The 20928-nt window shown below is 42.9% G+C and overlaps 1 protein-coding gene across 16 annotated transcripts in view; it reads right to left on the bottom strand.

Moving 5' to 3' along the window:
* AUTS2 (activator of transcription and developmental regulator AUTS2) overlaps positions 1–20928 on the bottom strand; it is a 1174081-nt gene that overhangs the window by 8302 nt on the left and 1144851 nt on the right. For 13 of the 16 annotated variants that reach the window (XM_039507742.1, XM_039507744.1, XM_039507745.1 and 10 more), the window contains 10 exons: positions 20183–20436; positions 18604–18845; positions 18111–18155; positions 12864–12959; positions 11535–11606; positions 9136–9165; positions 7184–7255; positions 3174–3315; positions 2189–2266; positions 578–661 (listed from right to left, as the gene is read on the bottom strand). In XM_039507742.1, the coding sequence (XP_039363676.1) occupies positions 578–661; positions 2189–2266; positions 3174–3315; positions 7184–7255; positions 9136–9165; positions 11535–11606; positions 12864–12959; positions 18111–18155; positions 18604–18845; positions 20183–20436 (1115 nt within the window). The remainder of the gene's footprint in view (positions 1–577; positions 662–2188; positions 2267–3173; positions 3316–7183; positions 7256–9135; positions 9166–11534; positions 11607–12863; positions 12960–18110; positions 18156–18603; positions 18846–20182; positions 20437–20928) is intronic. The other 3 variants (XM_039507738.1, XM_039507739.1, XM_039507740.1) reach the window with 3 other exon arrangements.

Here is a 20928-nt window from a genome sequence, read left to right as displayed (position 1 = left end):
AGCTCTGGCTTTTCAAGATGGGAATGATGAAAATAATGTCAGGTTTGAAGTGGGGAGGGGGAAGCATGACAAAAGGAAGAAAGATGTGATTTTTAGGAACTGATCTTTTGTGACTGGCCAAAACTATGAAAGATTTAGGTGACTCAGTGCAAATAAGCACAGGACCAGGAAGCATTTTCAAGTTCAGTTTCTGGATAAGTAGTCAGAAAGGAAAAAATATTCCCATCTAAGGCTAGATAAAGAAGCACATATTAACTTTTTTTTGACCATTACAATGGAACTCTTAGGAATTTCTCAAGTTAATTAAATTCATGGGTTCTAGGTTAGTTTTGTCTTTTAAAGTACATAAGGTAATGTTACCAGTTGGTGCTATGTTTAATTCAAACTATGAAATACATAAAGCAGAAAATTCCATCCTTTAAAAAATAATGTCTGTTTTTGAAAATCAGGTCCCTTGTAACTGTGATCTACGTAACTGGTATTGACAGAGCAGATAGTCACCTTCACTCAAAATCCTGAGTTACGCAATTAACAAAAATAATCAAAAGGCAAATTTCTAGAGAAAGAGGTTACTCACTAACTGTCGGGTTCCCAAGTCCCCCGAAGGCATTCCCACCCACTGCAGCGAGACCGGTGAACGTAGCTGGTCTGTTAAAAGGCTCTGAAATCAAATGGGAACAATTGAAAAACACTGACATGTTGGTAACTGTGATGAAGCATTAGTGAAATATCCAACTGTATTACGTTTGAATAAAGCGAAGTCCACATTTATCATTAGCTGAACATGATCCAAAACATAGCAGTGTTTAGAGAAAAAAAAAATCTTTTTTCAATGCCAGCACAAAGGGATCATTTTATTAGAAAATCTCTGCTTCAAAACAAAAGCAAGACTTCAAAGAACACACGAGTGGTTGCCAATGTGTTAAAGCTGAAAAAAATCTCCCTTTTTATTCCACTCTCATCCCATATCTATTCCATGTACTCACTCATGAAATGCTCCTAGCTAACAAGGCATTGCTGACACCATTGATCCTACAGAACACTGTTAGGCCATGCACTGGCCATGTCTCCTAAACCACATTCAGGACACAGCTAGGAGAGCCAAACTGACAGAACGTCCACATTTACTATGCTATCGAATCATGAGATTTACCTGGGCATTTTCCTGTGCTTCAAGGTTTATTGTTAGTGTTAAATATGAAAAAGTAGTTTAGAGCCTTTGGAAAGTGTTGCAATCAGTCTTTCTATTTTCTTTTAAAGTATCTAGTGTGTGTAGGACACAGGTAAGCTTTGTGGGTCTGGCTCTCTTTTCACTTTACAATGGGAGAAGTCTAGTGACATCAGTGAAGTTACTTCTGTTTTACACTGGTGCAACTGAGAGGAGAACCAGACCTACTCTTTTCTAATGGATAAGTTAAAGGATCTGGTGCAGAATGACAAACCTTTTCCATGAGTTCAGTGTGACATCTCTGTGACCCTCCCAAACCCTGCCTGTCCAGAAATGAAAGACTAATTTAAAGTCTCAAACTCTGATTCACAAAGGGTGGCATGCTGTATTATTGCAGCACTGTTATGTTGACACAGAACGTGGCTTTTCAATTAATTACTTGAATTATTCCTTTTTTAAAACCATGGTTGCTGCTTTTCACCAATGCAGGCAATTACACTTTTTACCATTATTTTAGCAAGAGAGTTTAAATCTACTGTGGTCACTACAGTGCAGCTGAATCAGTATTGTCTGACTTCACTCAAAATTCCAGGTGGATAATTTTCAAAATGATTTCCAAGTGTTGTTTCTGGGTTGCTATTATTTGTACCTAGGGCTGCTGCATGGTAGAAAAGAGTGAACTGATTGATATTTTTAGTTAGTTTTGTAAATTTTGACTAAATGGCAGAGCACGCAGAGTCTTTGTCTGGGCAGTTTTTATTCTTAATCAAAAGGAAATAAATAAATGCATTATTTTTGAGAGGGATAAAGCGTGGCAGCTGTTTAACAATATGGCCACTAGAGAACAGTTTAGAATAGGGAGTGAAATACAGTTGTCATTTCAGTGGGTATTGAGGAACATGATCTGTAACTGCCCGCACTGGAATTTGGTGAGGACACAAACGATACTTATACATTATTTCCCAGTTCTGTTCACAGTCAATTCTTTACTGAGAATCTGTAGCTAGTTCTTGCACTTACCTAAGTGAGCGGCTGGGTTGAGAAAGTTGCTATGATGGGGTGGAGGGCCAAAAGGGGTGCCAGCTGGATGCGCAGCACCTACCAAGCAAAGCCAAAGAAAACAATTTCCTGAATCAGTAAATGAACCACAGTGCTCTTGGCTATATTCACTGTTGTCTGTCGTGAAACGACAGCACATGTACATGGCAGAGGTTATCTTAATCCCTGTACACGGCCTGACTCACTCTTTTTCAGGGGTCCTCAGCCTGGGGGTTGTGACTCACAAGTAGAGGTCACAAACAGATGCCTGGGGTCGCAGCCATCCTCTCCTTCCCATATTGCTAAATAAGGGGTCTCAGCTAGATTGAAGGGGGGTGCAGAAAGTTGCAGTATGGAAAACACTGAGAGACCCTGATCTGTCCTATTTCTAATGCACTATCTTCATGGCATGTAAGCTACATCTGTGTGGAAGTTTTCCTCCATTCAGAGTACATCTGGCATCTCATCAGGATCCTGGCTTTAAGTGTGGAAAATAACTACAAGATTCATGGTCATTAAAGTATTTGGCATTGAGCTCATGAGAGCAAAGCTGATTGGACATTTCCTGTTAGCACCAACAGGATCGGCCATCCAACTAATATTCCATAAGAAGAAACATCTGAGCTTCTTGAGTCAGGGGCGGCTCTAGTAATTTGGCCGCCCCAAGCAGTCATGCCTGCGGGAGGTGCACCGGAGCCGCGGGACCAGCGGACCTCCCGCAGGCATGACTGCGGAGGGTTCGCTGGTCCGCGGCTCCGGTGGAGCATCCGCAGTCATGCCTGCGGGAGGTCCACCCGAGCCGCGGGACCAGCGATCTGTCCGCAGGTCCCGCGGCTCCGGTGGACCTCCCGCAGGCATGACTGCGGAAGGTCCGCCGGGGCCGGCTGCCGCCCTGCCGGCAAAATGCCGCCCCAAGCGCACACTTGGCACGCTGGGGTCTGGAGCCGGCCCTGTCTTGAGTACTCACCAGCTGCAGAGAAGAGAGTTGAGGGGCGGGCCAAGTCATGGGGGTGGTGGATGGCTCCGAAGAGGCTGGGACCTGGTGGCCTGCTCAGAAACTCAGGTTTCAGGCCAAAGTCCAGCTTGTGTGGATCAGACTGCATCTGCTTCTGAAATGGAAAATGGGATTCAAAAAGAGACCTTCCTAAGAAGGAGCACTAAAAGTCACCTTCCAAATCATATGGTTAGAGCAAAGTAGTCACACTGAAAATGGAAAGATGCCTTGCTAGGGAATGGTGTAACAGGGTGTCAGATACTGGGATCCTGAACAGAGATGCAAAGAGATTCTTGTGATTCTTCTAGATCATCACAACAGGCGGAACAATCAAAGGGCTGAGAGCAAGACTCAATCTCAGGCTCAGGTGGATGTTTTCTTAGGGTATGTCTACACAGCAAAAAACATCCCCATGGCAGCATGTCTCAGAGCTCAGGTCAGCTAACTTAAGGCTTGAGGGGCTTGTGCTCAAGGGCTAAAAATAGCCATGTAGGTGTTCGGGCCTGGGCTGGAGCCTGGGCTCTGTAACCCAGCAAGGGGAGAGGGTCTCAAAACCTGGGCTCCAGCCTGAATGTGTCACTGCTATTTTTAGTCTAGTAGCACAAGACCAAATCAGTTGACCCAGGCTCTGAGACTTGCTGCCACAGGGTACGTTTGCTGTGTAGACGCACCTTCAAAGACCCCACTTCAGTGAAGCACTTAAGCGTGTGTTTGAATCCCACTCAAGGCAATGAGACTTAAGCAGCACTTGCTTAACTGCATAGGTGAATAAATGAGGCCTAACCTAATAATAAAAGCAAACCTCAGGGGAAGGGTTAGGTTGGACCATATTCTGCATGTGGTTGTACAGCTGTGTGCTGTGCTAAGAGCAGGGTGGAACTACCACCAGCTTGCAAGTGTATCTTGTCAACATACGCTTTCATAATTACAGGAATTGTATACCAGTAATGTTAAGTTTGTAACTTGAACCTACAAAAGCCAGAAGTATCAAATTCAATGTTGAACCCGCCCCCCACCCCATAAACATCAGTCTTTTGACCTCAGACTGCAAACGGGCAGAATTGGGCAAGTTAGGGATTGTGGCTACATCTATACTACGGGCTAGGGGTGCAATTCCCATACTTGTGTACACACGCTCGCACTAGCTTGACAAGAGCTAGCGAGCGTCTAAGTAGCTGTGGTAGGACACGTAACGGCAGTGGAGGCACAGCTTAGCGGTATGAACACTGGAACTATAACAATGAAAAAAACAAAACACTCCCAAATTGTAATGATAAAGGACGACCACAGATGTATTAAGAACTAAGCACCACTTACTGAATGTGCTGGCTTACCTTACAAGAGCACTGAAGAAGAGCCTTGATTCAGGAAAACATCCCTGTTCGGGAACGCCCTTAAGCATGTGTTTCAAGTGAACTAAATGCTTAAGGGCAGGGGCGGCTCTAGGCACCAGCGGGCCAAGCGCCCGCTTGGGGCGGCATCCTGGGGAGGGCGTCATTTGGCTCCGGTGGAGCTCCCGCCGGCATGCCTGCAGCAGGTCCACCGGAGCCCGGGACGAGCGGACCTGCCGCAGGCATGACTGCGGCGGGTCCCGTCTTCCCGCGGCTCCGGTTGAGCTCCCGCAGGCATGTCGGCGGCCGGTCCGCTCGTCCGGGCTCCGGTGGACCTGCCGCAGGCATGCCGGCGGGAGCTCCACCGGAGCCAAATGCCGCCCTCCCCAGGATGCCGGAGCCGCGGGAAGAGGGGACCCGCCGCGGGACTGGGGAAGGGCGGCGCAGCGCTCCGCGCTGCTTGGGGCAGCCTACTTTGTAGAGCCGCCCCTGCTTAAGGGCCTGATCCAATGCTCACTGAAATCACTGGAAAGACTCCTATTGATTTCAGCGAGTGTCAGGCCAGGCTGTAAGTGCATCCCTGAACAGGGATGGACTTAAGCGTGTGCTTTCCTGAATCCAGGCCATAAGATGACCTTCTTTTTGTTTCTGTATTCACGAAGCACCTAGCACAATGGGAATCCTGGTCCATGACTATAGGTGCTATGGGAATACACATAAATAGTCTATAATAATAATAATAGGCCAGATTATGACATATACACACTGGCCTGTGTAAGAGGCAATGTAAACTGCCGTGGGAGCTTTAGCAAGGCTCTTGATCAGCCTGACTATGCCTCAGGAGCTCCCTGGTATTCAGGAAGAATGCACAGGCTGCATAAGACTTTAGGATGATGCAGTTTGCTCCCCTCTCATTAGCTAGTGTGGAGGAGAGCTGCCTCCTTCCCAGACCTGGGGCTCTAGGAGTCTCTGTGCTCCTCCAGCCACTGAGACTGCAACTGCACCTAACCTTTATGGAAGGCTGCACATGGGGGTAAGGATCCTCGTGTCCTGCCCCAGCCTGACAGCCACAACAGGGCTAGTTCACTCATAGAAAGCTGTATCAGCACAAGTGCTGTGTTTGATGTTAATATGCTAGGTTGCAAAGCACAGTTCCATTAACTTCTTGGGGTGCAGGAAGCAAACTGTGCCTTATGGAAGTGATAAAAAAGACAAACCGATGAAGGTTTGTGGGTAAGGAGGAGGGTGACTGCCACCAGCAAGTTTCAAAAATTACTTTGTAACTGAACTGAAATAATGAAACGTATTTTCTGGGTATGTTTGGAAAAGTTAATAGAATCAGCCTCACACAGACAAGCATAAGCCTCCAGAGTTCTACTCTGCATATTTAAACATGGGACTGTAACTGAAGCATTCGATAAAATCTGCACCAATGCAAAAACAGCACCTGGTATGATTTACAAGTTTGCCAACATGATCTTTCACTGAGCATCAAATCACAAAGGAGTCGAAGGAAGTAGATAATGGCAACGATAATTTCATTTCTAGAAAAAATCCTTTCAATATTTTTTTTTAAAAAAAGACATAACTCTCTAGGCCAATAATCTTCTCGCTTTTTGGTAATGGGAAGATGAATGAAGATCACTGGCAGGGGAAACATAAGGAAGAAAAGAGGAGAGATCCATCTACTGCAGCAAATTAACCTGCCAACATTGTTTAAAAGGGTTGTTTTTAAACTCTACTAGCTCCCAGCTTTAGTATAAAAATCTCCATATATTGTATAGATCTGACTAGTTACAACTGACTCGTGGACTCAGGATTTCTAAAGTGATACGAAAACCATGTTCATTTTGCAACATGTACAAGTTTCTAACACACAATCAGCACAGCCTACTGACTCATCTGAAATTGAAAGTATTCACAGCAGAGAATCCCTACGGCTTACTGACTATTAATCAGCTCAGAGGTTCAGGAATTATTTGGTGTTTTTAGTGAAAAATATAATGGAAATATCCTAAAAAAAAAAAAATCACACACTCACAAAGCCCCTGGACAATCAAAATACCATTATGATATGAATTACAATTAACCCTAACTATTAATTAGTTATTTTTATGTTTGTACAACACTTAGCATAATGGGGCCCCAACCTGGTTGTGCTCTTTCAGTGCCACAACCACACAATAATTAAAGCTGGGGCAGATATATTAGACAGCATGTAGAAGGGATCACAGGGAAGCTCCTTGTGGCTTCTTATACCCAGGAACACCATTAAAATCAATAGCAGATATGTATCTGGACGCCCCTAGACTGCTTTTAAAAATCTTAACTGCTGTATTTTCACTTCCTGGTCTATAAATAGAACAAATCTTGCAGTTCATATACGTCCCCCACTTAGCTCTTCCCAGTCACCAGTTGGCACTGAAAGTTTATGTTCTAATGTCCCTGGCCACTAATGACACAGGGTTTTCCTGAGTGATTGCGTCTAAGATCTTACAGGTGAAACAGAACGAGGAGACTAAAATGTTTCTGTGCTCCACAGTGTCATTTCAATGATGGCAGAGCAGAGCTCATGATGAGTGGTGAACTCCTTCCACCACAGATTTGCACTGAGCAGCTCCCCACAAAGGTGTGACTGCCAAAAGGACTGACCTTGACTTTTTGTTGGTGATGGTATATCTGCCAGGCGATATGAACGTGCATAGCACACCACTTTCCAGGTTTCTGGAGAAACAAAGAAGTGACATGAAATCAAGAACCATCAGAGACACATGACACTTTTCTGTGGTTATACTTTACAAGCTTCATTGATTAAACTGTCTTCTTAAGCTTGTAATAAGGACTTCCTAAAAGTTGGTCACAAATCAGGAGAAACACTGAGGGCCACTCCTCTGCTGCATCCAGAGAGAAGGGGCCGTGAGGGAGCTGGTTTTGGCTCCCTAATTCTCTGCCCTGGTACAGACCCTGATTAGGCGACTATCTCCTATAGCCAGCCATTCTCTCCCAACTCCTGTCTCCTGCATTGGAGTTGGCTTTGCCAGTGTGAGGCCCACTGAGGAATCCCTCACACCAGGACAATAAAAAGCATTGCAGGTTGTCTCTGCTTCCTTTGCACCACCACGGGAGCAAAGTGGGGCAGAGATTCTGCCCCTAGATTAGGGCTTTATCTGTCCTTCCAGAAACACTATGGGTCATCACCTTCTCAAAAAACCAAAAATCCATCCTTGGTTTTATCAGCTCTTCTGATGCCAGCTAGTGATGCTCAGGTGGCTGAGAACGTGGCTTACCTCAGCTGAAATCAATGATGCGGTATATGCTAATCCACATCAGTTATTTTGCATTAGTAGCGCACTTCACAACTGTACATCAAGTGTAACCATTCTAAAACACTAGCTTCATCAACAAAGAGGTGGAAAAAATCACTTTTTTTTTTAAATCAGCCCAGTGCTTAAAATTAGCCTGACTCCCCACTATAACTTGGTCAACTTTGCCTTCAAGTCCTTCTATAATTTACTCATAGCTGCGGGATATGTTGAAGAAGTTGGTAGGCTAGTCAACTCACCCTAGTTGTGTGGGTGAAACCCTGCTTAACCTCACCCTCTGAATCTGTCCTCTTACCTGGATTTCATATTATTACTGGAACACACGCTGTAAAACACCTGCTAGTGCTATTTGTTTGTTTGCTAAGAGTTCAGGAAGTCATTTCTTAAAAGGACACATCTAGGATATTCCTTCCCAAACACTGTTAATTAAGCGTATATACTCCACATCTAACATCTGTTCAGATATAAAGATGGTCACAGGAATGAGGGGAGTTCTTCAAGCCACCTGTGGTTTAAAGGCTGTACAACCTGGTAGTATTCTTACAAGCCTGGACTTCGCAGGCAGTATAACATGGCAAACAGCTCTATTTTCTGTTTCTAGGTGTTTTTCTTTTTTAGAGTTTTATAGAGCAAGAAATTACTAAAAAACAAAACAAAACAAAAACAAACAACCCCAACTTCTGCACATCCATCGAGCCTGGCTCTGCTAGTGAATATACTGAGCTCTTTTCTCCATATTTTCAAAAAGTTAGACTTCCAAAGAAACTTAGAAAAATTAAAAAGGCATCAGTACTGCTTTGAGATGACCTTTTAATTCCTGGCTTTCCAAATCTGAACTGGATTGTCTGTCTAAATGTAACTGTAAGCTTCTTGGGGTAGGACCCTCGTCTCAGTTCAAGTTTGGTACAGCACTGAACACCACTGATATTGCAAAATAGATAATTAAAGGCTAAATCCAGAAGTCCTTTCCCAGGCAAAACAAAAACAGTTTTGCCTGGCTAGTACTGCAGCATCTGGCTCGGTAAACTTTGTGAGACAGAAAGAAAAAAAGATCATCATATTTAACCTCCAGAATTCATTGGGTTAGTGGGTTGTGTAAGAAGCACAAACAATAACTTCAAAACCATGCATATTTCACTTGAGCGACCACAAGATACAGGTATAGAGGGACCTACCACGCTATTTAACAAACATGCCACAAATGTTCCAGATATAACAGGGCACTCCTCATAATTAGTCTGCATTTTACTGGGAGGAGTGTATCAGAAGAAGGTGTCTTACCCTCAACATGGGCCTGAATGGATCTGTCAACTGTGAAGAAAAAATGACAACTTGGTTACATGCCTGTCACTCAAACAATTGCTCTAATTAACAAATTGGTATTGCTTCATTAGGAGATGAAATTAAAATGTTATCATTTTACTTTCAAATGAAGTCCTTTTGGAGAATAATTAGTCCTTTTCCTCGGTATTAGAGCCAATCTCTTTCCCCCTCCCCCGTGACTGTTGTACATAAGTGTTGACAAGCAACTAAACAAGTCTCATAAAGAGCGTTCTGCCCTCCAGCACTATTATTAATTTGTTGATTTAACACTATAAAAATGGAAATGTTGCTAATCTGGAGAAAAACATGGCTATGGCCTTTGGGCAAATTTCTGTTCATATATTTCTAAAGTGGCTAACTCGGGAGGAGATTGGGAAGGGGTCTTGGCCACCTTTCTGCAGACCTGCTGGAAAGGATTGGGTTGGAACTGGCTGGAATGGCACTTTGAAAGTGCCACCACGAACCAGCAACTGTGTCCGTTCAGTGACCTGGTTTTTAAAAAGGGCACCTGGTGCTCTACTTATAAAATTCGAATAGACAATACAGACTGGCATTGACCGGTTGTCGATGGTTTCTCTGCAACGGATCAGCTTTGACTTAAAAGAGGGATTTTCACACTGGAACAAATGTGGATAAAGAATGTTTACACAAAAAGCATTTTTGTTTGTTTGTTTGTTTGTTTTGGGCCAGATATTTTCTGTCATCCTCCTTTGTTCATGCTTCAGCTATTTATATTTTGACTAGCTTCAATAATTAGCAATGAAAATATAAAATCAATTCATTAGTTATTTCTGATACGTTTGGATGTCCCTCTTGAAATGCAGTGATAAAAGGGAAGGGAGGTTTACAGATATAAGAGGATGCTTTGCGGGAAGCAGTGATAGCATAATATATTATCTTGGAACAATCAAAACTACGCTACAAGTTGAAAGGAAGTATACAGCTAAATGACTTAATGGAAGATGCTCTCATTATCTTTTCAACTAGATGAATACACAGAAACAAAAATGCACAATTTCTTTTGGTACAAAGCCAAAGTGCAGCACCAGTTGAATTGGGACCCAGCATAAAACTCATAATTCAACACCTGCAAATAGCCTTCCAATACATAAAAGCTGGGCCATCTATAGCAGTGTGGATTTTTTCATTGCTTTCAAATGGGGAGTTCTGTTTAAAAACTGATGGGATGATGTCACTCATTGTAAACAACAATTAATAGATGAATATAAATTCCTAGCCTGCCTACGGACATTCATCACCAGGATTCATTTGCCTGTAAAATGGAAAAATGCTGACAGCTGAACAGTCAAGACTGAAATAAATAAATAAATTGTACAATTTGGACTTAAAAATCCAAGAGCGACAAACCATCAACCAAGAGCATCAATATTTCATCAGCATAATCAATACTACAGTAAATATGGGAATACATGTCATAATCCAGCATTAAAAACAATTACAGCCTATCAGCAAAAAAACTTGTGGATGTTTATAAACCTTACAACAGATTTGGAGTTTATCCTGAGGATGTTACAGGAAAGGGCTTTTCCATTGCATGGTATATGCTTTGTGCTAATGATTAAAGGCCATTCCTTTAAGTTGTTATGAGCCTGATCATCCACCCATTGATGTTAAGGGCAAAATTCCCATTGACTTTAATTGTGCAGGATTAAGCATTTCTAATGCCTTGTCTACACTTATGGCAGTGTGCAGAGTATAGGCACTTCATGTGTAGCTATATGCTGCTGTGAAAGGCAAGCTGCATCCATGCTTATCACTGCAGTGTGTAGCTGCACAAGGCACTGAAAGTCTCCAGTAGGTAGAAGAAGCAGGGAAAGGCTCTGGCAGCAGGGAGCTTGATCCTTTCCCAGCTGCCTCCCTGCTGCCAGAGCCTCTCCCCACTACCTGAGCCTTTCACTACAGCAGGGAAAGGCTACAGCAGCAGGAAGGCTGTGGGACACTATGCTGCTAAAAACAGCAGTGTTGAGGTGGAAGGAACTGCTTGGTTATGTAAAGAGCAACATGGTATATACCAGAGGGTTCAGACATGGAGTGCACTTTATTCTAATTACCTAAGCCATGCATCACTGTCTACACTGCTATTTATACCCCTCCTGGGTGGGTGTGCAGTGCCTGTACCCTACAAGCTGCTATAAGTGTAGACCTAACTTAAGATGCTCTTCTAGGTACCGGACGGGTCCTACCTCAGCACTGGGGATGGCCTGGATGACCTCTAATGTCCCTTCCTGCCCTACATTTCTATCATTCTATGAGAGAGGCTCTCGTATTCCTAAATTATCTGGATTATTAGTTTTAGTGACATTCTCATCTAAAACGGCATAACATTTCCAACATACCCTGGGGTCTTTCTGCAGGAGGGTATGTGGAACAGTTCCTGGTCTGGCTGCGACATCAATAGGATTGGAAGTCTACAAATGTTACAAGAAAATGTCATTAGTTGTGACAAAATGAGTGGGTAAAACATTCCCTGTTTAGAGTTAATATTCCTTAAAGAATAACGACGGCATTTTAAAAAGGAAGGGAAGGAACGCATCATGGTTTAGTAAAAAGTATAATACAGCCTCAATTTTCTAAACGTCATTGTCTGAGATCTTCTGGTTATTCCAAACAGGGTAAACAGAATCAGAGCAATAGTTACATTGAAAGTTCAGTCCATAGTCCAAAACTTGATTAGCCAGACTTATACAATGTCCGCAGTGGTATTTGGAGCATCAAGCTTGTACTGTATTGCTCATCAATTTTATCACCTGGAAATAATCCACTGATGGCTGTCAGTGACATCAATACACTGAAACAGACTAAGGATTCTAACTTCATTATCAATACACAATTTATCGGTAATTTTTTAGTTGTTACAATGATTTAAACACCATTAAAAATGATTGACTGACACACAGCTATCAGAAAATGGCAACGCCTCTTTAAACAAACAAAAAGCCTTTCCCCTGGTTTAGATTTAAATATTCAGCCAATGTAACAAAATGCATCACTTTGGGAAAAGAACCACCCTAGGCATTGTAACTTCCCACATTAAAAAAACAAAAAGAATAGAAATGAGTTGCAGTACAACTAACAATTAAGCAGCAGAGTTGTTAACAGCCTGATTACCATACAAATGAAGAACTCCACTAATGACCTGCTATCTACATATTCAATCAATAAGCTGGATCAGCCTATTTAAGAAAGAGAGAGAATCTTCTCTGCAGAGATTTACACCCTGATCCAGCAAAGACCACAGGGCTATAGAGCCTGATTCTCTTCTTACTTAAGGACGACTTCATTAAAGCCAAAAGAATTACACAACAGATATAAATAAGAGGAGAACCAGGTTCATGGGTTTTGATGATGGTGGAACTATCAGGTAACAGTAAATTCAAGAAATGAATTTAAAAAAACCTTGTTTATTAAATGAACTTGCATCAATTTTCAAATCAGTCATATTTGAAAATTAGTTGGCTAGATTCTGAACTCAGCTACCACAGTATAGAGCTGAACTCCATTAAATTATTTCTCATTTCAGTTACACCAATGTAAAACTAGAGTTACCCAGCTGTCGTCAGTGGGACTATTCCTGAATTACATTAGTGCAACTGATATTTGAATCTGATCCAAACCCTAAACCTAAACCAAATATAAACGAATACACAGGTCACTCTTATTTTTACCTTAGGTTGAAATGCTCCTTGTAGTGAGCCAAAAGGACCAGTGGGAGGAATCATGGGAGGAATACCTGATACAGCTGGAGGATAGGAGTGAAACAGCTGTAATCAAAAGATAAAAGAACATAAGGGGACATTTTTTAAATACAAATCTAGTAATTCCAGAAAGAAAGTGAGAGAGAGAGAGAGAGAGAGAGAGAGAGCATTCCTGTATAATATTAAGGAAATGAGATGTGGAGAAAATTGAAAAGCACTGAAGACGTGATCTCGCTGCAACAATGTTAGTTAAAGCAGTCAATGAAGTGTTCACAAATGTCATGAATGTTTACTTTAGAACTTAAAAGTAGTTTACAAATCAAAACAGCTAACAAGCTATTCCCTGGATTAGGACATCATAATATAAAAGGATCTTTTGCAATGGTTAATTTTTAAATTGGATAGAAGTCACAGATTTTAAACTATATCAAAAAGGAAGGAGGAAGGCTAAGCCAAATAAGATTAATAGAAAATTACTATTTAATTGAAAAAAAAACCAATCCTCATGAGTTCTCAGATTTTACTCCATTAAAACTCAATTAGTACTTTAGATTTTAATAGTATCTATAGGAAATCAGAAAATATACACAATTCTTACTTCATTAGCCTGTTTTAGAGGATATCCTGTCACACCTAATATTAGAATAGAGATACTCTGATTTGCCAAAACCCATCATTTAAACAAATAGTTGTGGCAGCAAAAAAGGCTAAATTTAGAGCATCAGTTTCTATAACAATAGAGCCCTGAAGCACAGAGGCACACAAATCGCTAGGGAATATATGCCTGAAATATACCCCGCTGGCCTCAAGGTACCTTCTTATTTTAAACGAGCTCAATCACACAAGCTTTTCTGTGCAGTGCACATGCGCAAACTGGAAAACAAACCAAATCAACCATACTGTTCAAATTTCATCCTGCCTTTGTGGTCAGACTGGGAATCCCTTACTCATATCGAGGAGCAGTTCCTCACATCATCAGTTCCATGGAAGTCAATGGGACTACTTGGGCAGCATCCTGCTGTGGGAGTCAGGGGTTGACAGTGTGACCTAAGAGTATGTCTTCACTGAAGAGTTAGCCTGGGATCTTACCTGGGTGTTGTTTCTAATCACTTTCCTGTCCACATGCAAAAAATTCTGACCCAGATTTGGTGGTGCTTTAAACCCAGGCTAGCAGGCACATGTGTCATACGTGACTGTTAAAAATCTACCTCCTAACAGAGCTGTTCTAAGATAAATCTTCTGTATGGGCTACTTTTAAGATCAAAGTAAATGCCGTGTTTCATGAGTTAATGGCTAATTGAATAGAAGTGGGATTGGGCAAAGTAAAAGATTGGACATGCAGAATGGGCACACGCTGATTAAACCACATTCCCGTGTAAACCAAACGTTTCCAAAGTTTTGATCAACTTATTTCATTTAATATACATATGTACATAAAGAGAGACTTTTTTCCTGAGTCCCTTTTCCCTCCATTATCCTCTCTCACAAGCTCAGTTAATCATATTATAGTGACTGAGAGCTGATAAATGATTTCAATATTGTACCTGTACCCAAAGGTTTCTTATCTAAACAATATGGTATGAAGTCTCCTTGCATAGCACATTCCCATTGTTGCTTTTAATTCTGTTTTATTGGAACCTGCTCTTTTCAAAGATGCGGAAAACATTTCCGGATTAGCTAATATTGAACTGCAGGCAGTTGAGAAGTCATTATTAGGCAAGTGTCCTCCTTTACAGTAACTTTTAATGCCTAAAATACTCTTGAAATACGCTAGTGTCTACTGCATTTAATTCTCCATATAATGTGTTAACTCCAAAAGGTGGAGAGAGACATATTATTTAATATATTATTGAATGTGACTAATAATAAGGAATGGTTTCCTTACAGTTTTACAATTAAATATATGCGAGCTTTTCTCAAGGTCAGAATTATTATAAAAAACAGATGATATTTCTCCATTATCTCTGTATCAGTCAAACTAGGTCAGCTTTTATAAGTTATTTTTCATCTTCTGTGTTTCCTTTTGCCCCTGAATATCCTCTATTTGCACACCCTTTTCCTCTTCAGCTTTCCTCATTAGAAAAGTCTGTGGCCACTTGTGAAATTGGACTACAGCTCCCCTGAAATGCATCGCAATGATAATGCAAAGGCTAGCGGCTGTTTCTCTGATCTTGACCCATTCATAAGGATAATTTCTTACGGTACTGCTTTAAGGACCTGAAACAGAGAGAGATACTGTGACCAAAGAGGTCAAGAAAGGACAGGGGCGGCTCTACAAAGTAGGCTGCCCCCCAGCGCGCGCCGCGCCGCCGCCCCCCCCCCCCCCCGGGTCCCCCTTCCTCTTCCCTCCGGCTCGGCATCCTGGGGCGGCGTGGGGCTCTGGGCTCCCGCGCATGCTGCGGCAGGTCCACGGGGGCCGGGCCCAGCGGACCTGCGCCGTCCGCGCCTGGGCGGCTCACCGGGAGCAGCTGGAGGGGCACCGCGCCGCAGACAGCTGCGGGGCAGCAGGTCCGGCGCGCCGGGCGCGTCCGGCCCGTGATCTGCCGCAGGCGAGCCCGGGGCCATCCCTCCACCGCCGCCCCTGCCCCCCCAGGCCGGCGGCTGAGAAAGGAGAAACAAATGATTTGAGCCTCTGCTCTAGACCACATGTATCTTTCTTCCCCATGTATTTTCAAATCTACAGATTGGATTCAACTCCAAAATGGGCCTTACATTTGTTCTCCTGCAGTGTTAGGTTATATGGTGACTGATTCTTCTTTCGGCTTTAAGACAATTGCCAGATTTTCTCAAGATAAGTCTAATTCTCAGGGCAGGTCTACACTAGACACTTCTGCTGGCAAAGTACATATCCAGGCTGCCAAAAGCCCTAGTGTAGATGCAGTTATATGAGCATAAAAGAGCTTCTGTGGTACAGCTTATTTTGCTTGGGGAACAGGTATAAGCTAGATCTCTTTTGCCGGTATAAGCCTCATCTATACTAGTAAGGTTTGCCAGTGTACACCAGCAAGCACCTTTTCTACTGTAGACTAGGCCTTAGTTTAAATAAGGATATGAATCCAGTAGCAATATGTGACAAAACACCTGACTACCCCTAAGGCAACAAAATCTAATAGACTTTACAAAGCATCAATCAGAAAGGGTCATGATTACTTAAGCTATGTCTACACTAGCACTATTGTAAAACTTTTGTTGGTCCGGGGTGTGAAAAAACACCCCTTGACCGACATAAGTTCACTGACAAAAGTGCCGGGGTGGACAGCGCTACATCGGTGGGAGATGCTCTCCTGCCGACACAGCTACTGTCACCTGTTGGAGGTGGTTTCATTATGCCGGCAGGGGAGCTCTCTCCTGCCAGCTGAGAATGGCTACATGTGAGACCTTAGAATGGCGCAGCTGGAGTGGAACCGCTGCAAAGTCTGTAGTGCTGTTATAGCCTCAGACTGTAAGCTCTTTGGGGCAGGGACCATCTTTTGTGTTCTCTGTTTGTATAACACCTAAAACAATGGGATCCTGGTCAAAGATTGGCGTGCCTAGGCTCTATGAGAATATAAATAATAAAGAATAATATCTTACACCTTTTTTACTGTCACATTCTATTATTGACACGTCGTTGAACACGATGGGCCAGCGGCTGTTAATTAGTGCAGCTCCATTGACTTCAACAGAGACCCACTAATTTACACCAGCTAAGGATCTTGCCCCATAGGCTAGCAGATAACAACACAATGCCCTCCGTTACATTTAGAAGGAAAATGTCATGATCTAGTTTGGTAGGATTTCTAGTAACTACAGTTTTCATAAGAGAACTTGCCAAAGTCAATTTGAAAAAGCTTATATAGATGATAACTCACTCAAGGACTTCCTGTATTCACCACTGACTTCTGTGCTTTATTTGCCTAATGCACGTTTATCTATTTCTCCGGTTCCGCATTCTTGCTTGAATCAACATGCCACATTGATGATAACATATCTTATAAACTGATGTGAAACCCAGTGACTAAGGGTGGAGTCCTGCTTTAAACAAATCATTTAAGCATGTGAGTGATTTCACTCATGTGAGTAAAACGGCTCCCATGCATGCGTGTTTGCAGGATTGAGCCCTAACATTTCATACAAAGGCCCTGATCCTGCAAAACACCTATATATGGAATTAAAATTACGCAGATGAGTCTTATTGAAGGTCAATAGGAGTATTCACATGCTTAAAGTTAGGCATAAGAGTACATTTTTTTCAGCATCTGGGCCTAAATAGGTTCCAGAGTGAGCAAAAAGAACAAAAAAAAATCAAACTATCATCTCATTTTTCTTGCCCAGTTCCACTTCTAAACAAAACCAACACAAAAAGCCAAGTGCTTTGCAGAGTTCTGAATAATACTGATGCAGTAACTCATTCTCTAATCAAAGTATCATTATGAGAGTCAGAAATTCTCTCCATAGCCAATCAAGTACTTGTCTTTTACCAATATGATGAAGCTCCTGACAATGGGGAAAAGCAACCTACGTTTCAGCAGGAAATGAATCAATGATACAAACTGTAAAAACAAAAAGCTTGAAACTTAAGTGAAATCTATTGATTTACAATATATTTTTGATTTGTAACACACCAGTTATTAAATTACAATGTTTTTATTTTGTAGCTCTTATGCACAGTGCTAGATTCTCATTGCTGTCATGAAATAGAGCTTTCAAAATGTAACAAGCCCACTGGAACAGTTATGACTTTTGAAATCTGAAGCACACAAAAGACAAGGATTCTGTTTTTATACAGGGAAATATAATATATTAGTAAAACTATTAGATTATCTAACCCTGAAGGGTATGTATGATAGTTTGTCATTTCATTACAAATTTCTTAGAAAGAAATTTAGTCTAATGGCTTATGACACAACTGAAAAACGGTGATGAAATTACTGGTGTATCCTGCTTTATGTGGCACATTCAGCTCTTATGCCTCATCTTCACATCAAGTTGGTCTTTAAATGGTTTATAAGCAAAAGATCTTTTGATTAAAAAAGATGATACTGCATCTTTATCAGAAACAAGCACCACAAATGCAAGCCTTTACAAGCCAAAGCTAAAGTGACCAAGAACGATAATGATAATTCCTGGAGTGATGATTAAGAATAGACTGAACATTCTGCTAGTTATTGAGTGGCAATCCCAGCCCACTATGGAAAAGCGATTTAGTCAGTTTTTAAACACAGTAATAAAACTCACACTGTGACGGTAGAAGGGGTCAACTTTTGTAGGGTATTTGTCAAACTGCAAAGGGATCAAAGCACAAACTAGTTACTTTGTATTTTGTTGTTCATACCTTCGCTTCTGTTGGTAATATCAAAGACTGCCTTTCTATTATTTAGCAACCAACAGAGATAAACAAAAACATAATAAGCACGTTTTGCATAAGACTGTGCTTTGGATTTTGCATCCTTCGGAGTAACAGGACGTCTTTATGCAATAGAGGAAAGGAACAGGCACCAGAGAAGCATCACATGTTCCAAGTACTATAGTATGTTGGGTCAACAGCCTAAATTCATCAGCCTAAATGCTGCCATTTGGTACTTATTGTTAGTTACCAGTACACATTTGAGGAAGGAGGCCATTCTGCCTCTGGCAAAGGTTATCTAGCCCAACAGCATTTTCTCTCCCTGAAAGCTGACATTTTTGTAGTTTGTAATAAAGAATAGAGTTGTGCTCTACTTATCCTCACATTTCTGCCTGGGGTACGCACCATGGGTGGTGCTGGCGTTGGCATGATGGCAGTGGGCGGGATGGCGTGGGGGAAAGGCGTGAAGGTATGCTGGTGTGTATGTTGGTGTGTGTGCTGGTGCTGGTGCTGATGCTGGTGGAACTCGGTCCTCAGGTAGGGCGGTGGCCCCAGAGAGGCCCCACGATCTGCACTCTGGGAGGCCAAAAATCGTGTGTTGAGTTCCTGACGAAGAAGATCTTGCTCTGAAACAAAGAATAAAGCTGTGAGTTCAGGAGCTTTTCTGCAGTCCCCTACCCCCCCGGTGGTTGCTGGGTTTGGCTGCCAGAACCAAGTTTAGGTTTCCCTTATTAGGAGCAAATATCTACTCCCAACTACCATATCACAAAACATGAGGGTCTTCCTTGGATCTTCCTAAAATGCACTGGAGGCAAGAGAACCCTTCCTTCAATTTCCCTTTTCTCCCAGGATTTGTCTTCACTGCAAAGTTAACTCGAGTTATAACTTGAGTGTTGTCTCTAAATCAGGAGAGGTCCACACACGAAAGTCCTTATCTCAAGTGCTGTGATGTTTTTAACTAGCGTCGACTGGAAAGACTAAACTGGCTAAAAGTTGACTGAACCTAACTTGCCAGCTGCTAACATGACCTCTGTAATATGCATGTGGGCTAACATCACTCAAGTGAAGATAGTCCTCCACAGGGGCGGCTCCAGGCCCCAGCACACCAAGCGCATGCTTGGGGCGGCATGCCGTGGGGGGCGCTCTGCCGGTCGCTGGGAGGGCGGCAGGCGGCTCCGGCAGACCTCCCGCAGGCGTGCCTGCAGAGGGTCTGCTGGTCCCGCGGCTCCGGTGGACCTCCCGCAGGCACGTCTGCGGGAGGTCCACCAGAGCCGCCCTCCCGGCGACCGGCAGAGCACCCCCTGCGGCGTGCCGCCGTGCTTGGGGCGGCAAAATGGTTAGAGCCACCCCTGGTCCTCCAGTGCCTTCCCAGAATTCCTCCCGTGTCTGCAGGAAGGAGAGAAGTTCTCCCAATATTTCACAGAGAAGGGACTGATGGAGTGGCTCCGCTTACCACAGTGCTAAGAATCATGGCATCCATCCCCAGAAGTCTTAGTGCCACACTCGAGTGAGTACAGCACCAGTTTGGACACAGCACTTCAAGTATTATATAGAAGTGTGGCTGCTCCCACTCTAGGCTAACTCGAGTGGAGTAATTCAAGTGTAGATAACTCAAGTTAACTCTGCAGCAAAGACAAGATGCCCAGAGGGTTCATGTAATGGGAGCTGGTGCATATGCACTCTAACATGATTTTACCATGGAGAGAAAAAAAGAAACATCCAAAATTTAGCCTCCCAGAAATATTCTTTCCCAGGGTGGAAGGAATATCACTGGGACAGGCTGAACTGATAGTTTGCATTTTTAACAAAGTCCTGAGCATGTCAGTGGTGGGTACATCCTCTGTCAAACAGCCAGCCCTTGTTCTATTGGTCAAAATAAATAATTTGACTTAAAACCACGAGCTAGTTTTGCATGTCGTACCACAAAAATGTTTTTTTTTTCCATGACACATCCAACTCTTACCTGAGTAAGTACTACCAGCTGGATGTCCTGCAACCTGCAGTGTCCCTGAAGTCAATGGAGGTGGAGGAGGCAAAGCCGTAGGAGGGGCAAACATATTGGGGTGATGCGGGTGAGCAGGAGGTTGGAGGGTGGGCGTGAAGGTGTGCAATGGACTGTGGCTGGGTAAAGAGAGGGGAAATGGTGAAGCGGAGGGGTGGTGGGAGATGTGCGGAGGAGGGGCCTGAGTCTTGGCCGGAGTACTGCTTCTGCTGCTGCTGTTAACGAAAAGAGTTCGGGGGGAATAATTAAGCAATGCATGAAAAGAAGAAAAGCCTCATCACGCCCCGCACCCCTCCCCGCACACACACCAGAAGTTACTTTTGGAACATGCTAAACAAACGGTAACTTTGAAATTCCCTTTTATTTCCAATCTACTCTCTAGCCAGAGAAATGGAGGTTGCAAGAGGCTGAGTTCCAAAGTTAAACGGTATCAGCCTCGAACAACGCATGAATGGCACACAAAGGAACAATCAACTGTGTACATTTATTACTTCATTGTCAATTCCTTTCTGCACGAATGCTTCTGAACCGTTGTTTCAGGTAACTGAAGCTCAAATTAGTGATCTTTACACTAAAAAAAACAATTATCACTAAATAAAATGAAAGATCGTAGACGATGAGAGACGGGCTGGAGAAAATTGTGACGTCTACCTGATTATTGTATAATAAATGACTCCCTCTCTGCTCCCACAATATAAAGATCAAGG

This window comes from Mauremys reevesii, linkage group 20 (genome assembly GCF_016161935.1).
Source record: "Mauremys reevesii isolate NIE-2019 linkage group 20, ASM1616193v1, whole genome shotgun sequence".
NCBI classification, from domain to species: Eukaryota; Metazoa; Chordata; order Testudines; family Geoemydidae; genus Mauremys; species Mauremys reevesii.
This window is presented reverse-complemented; position numbering and strand designations above follow the sequence as displayed.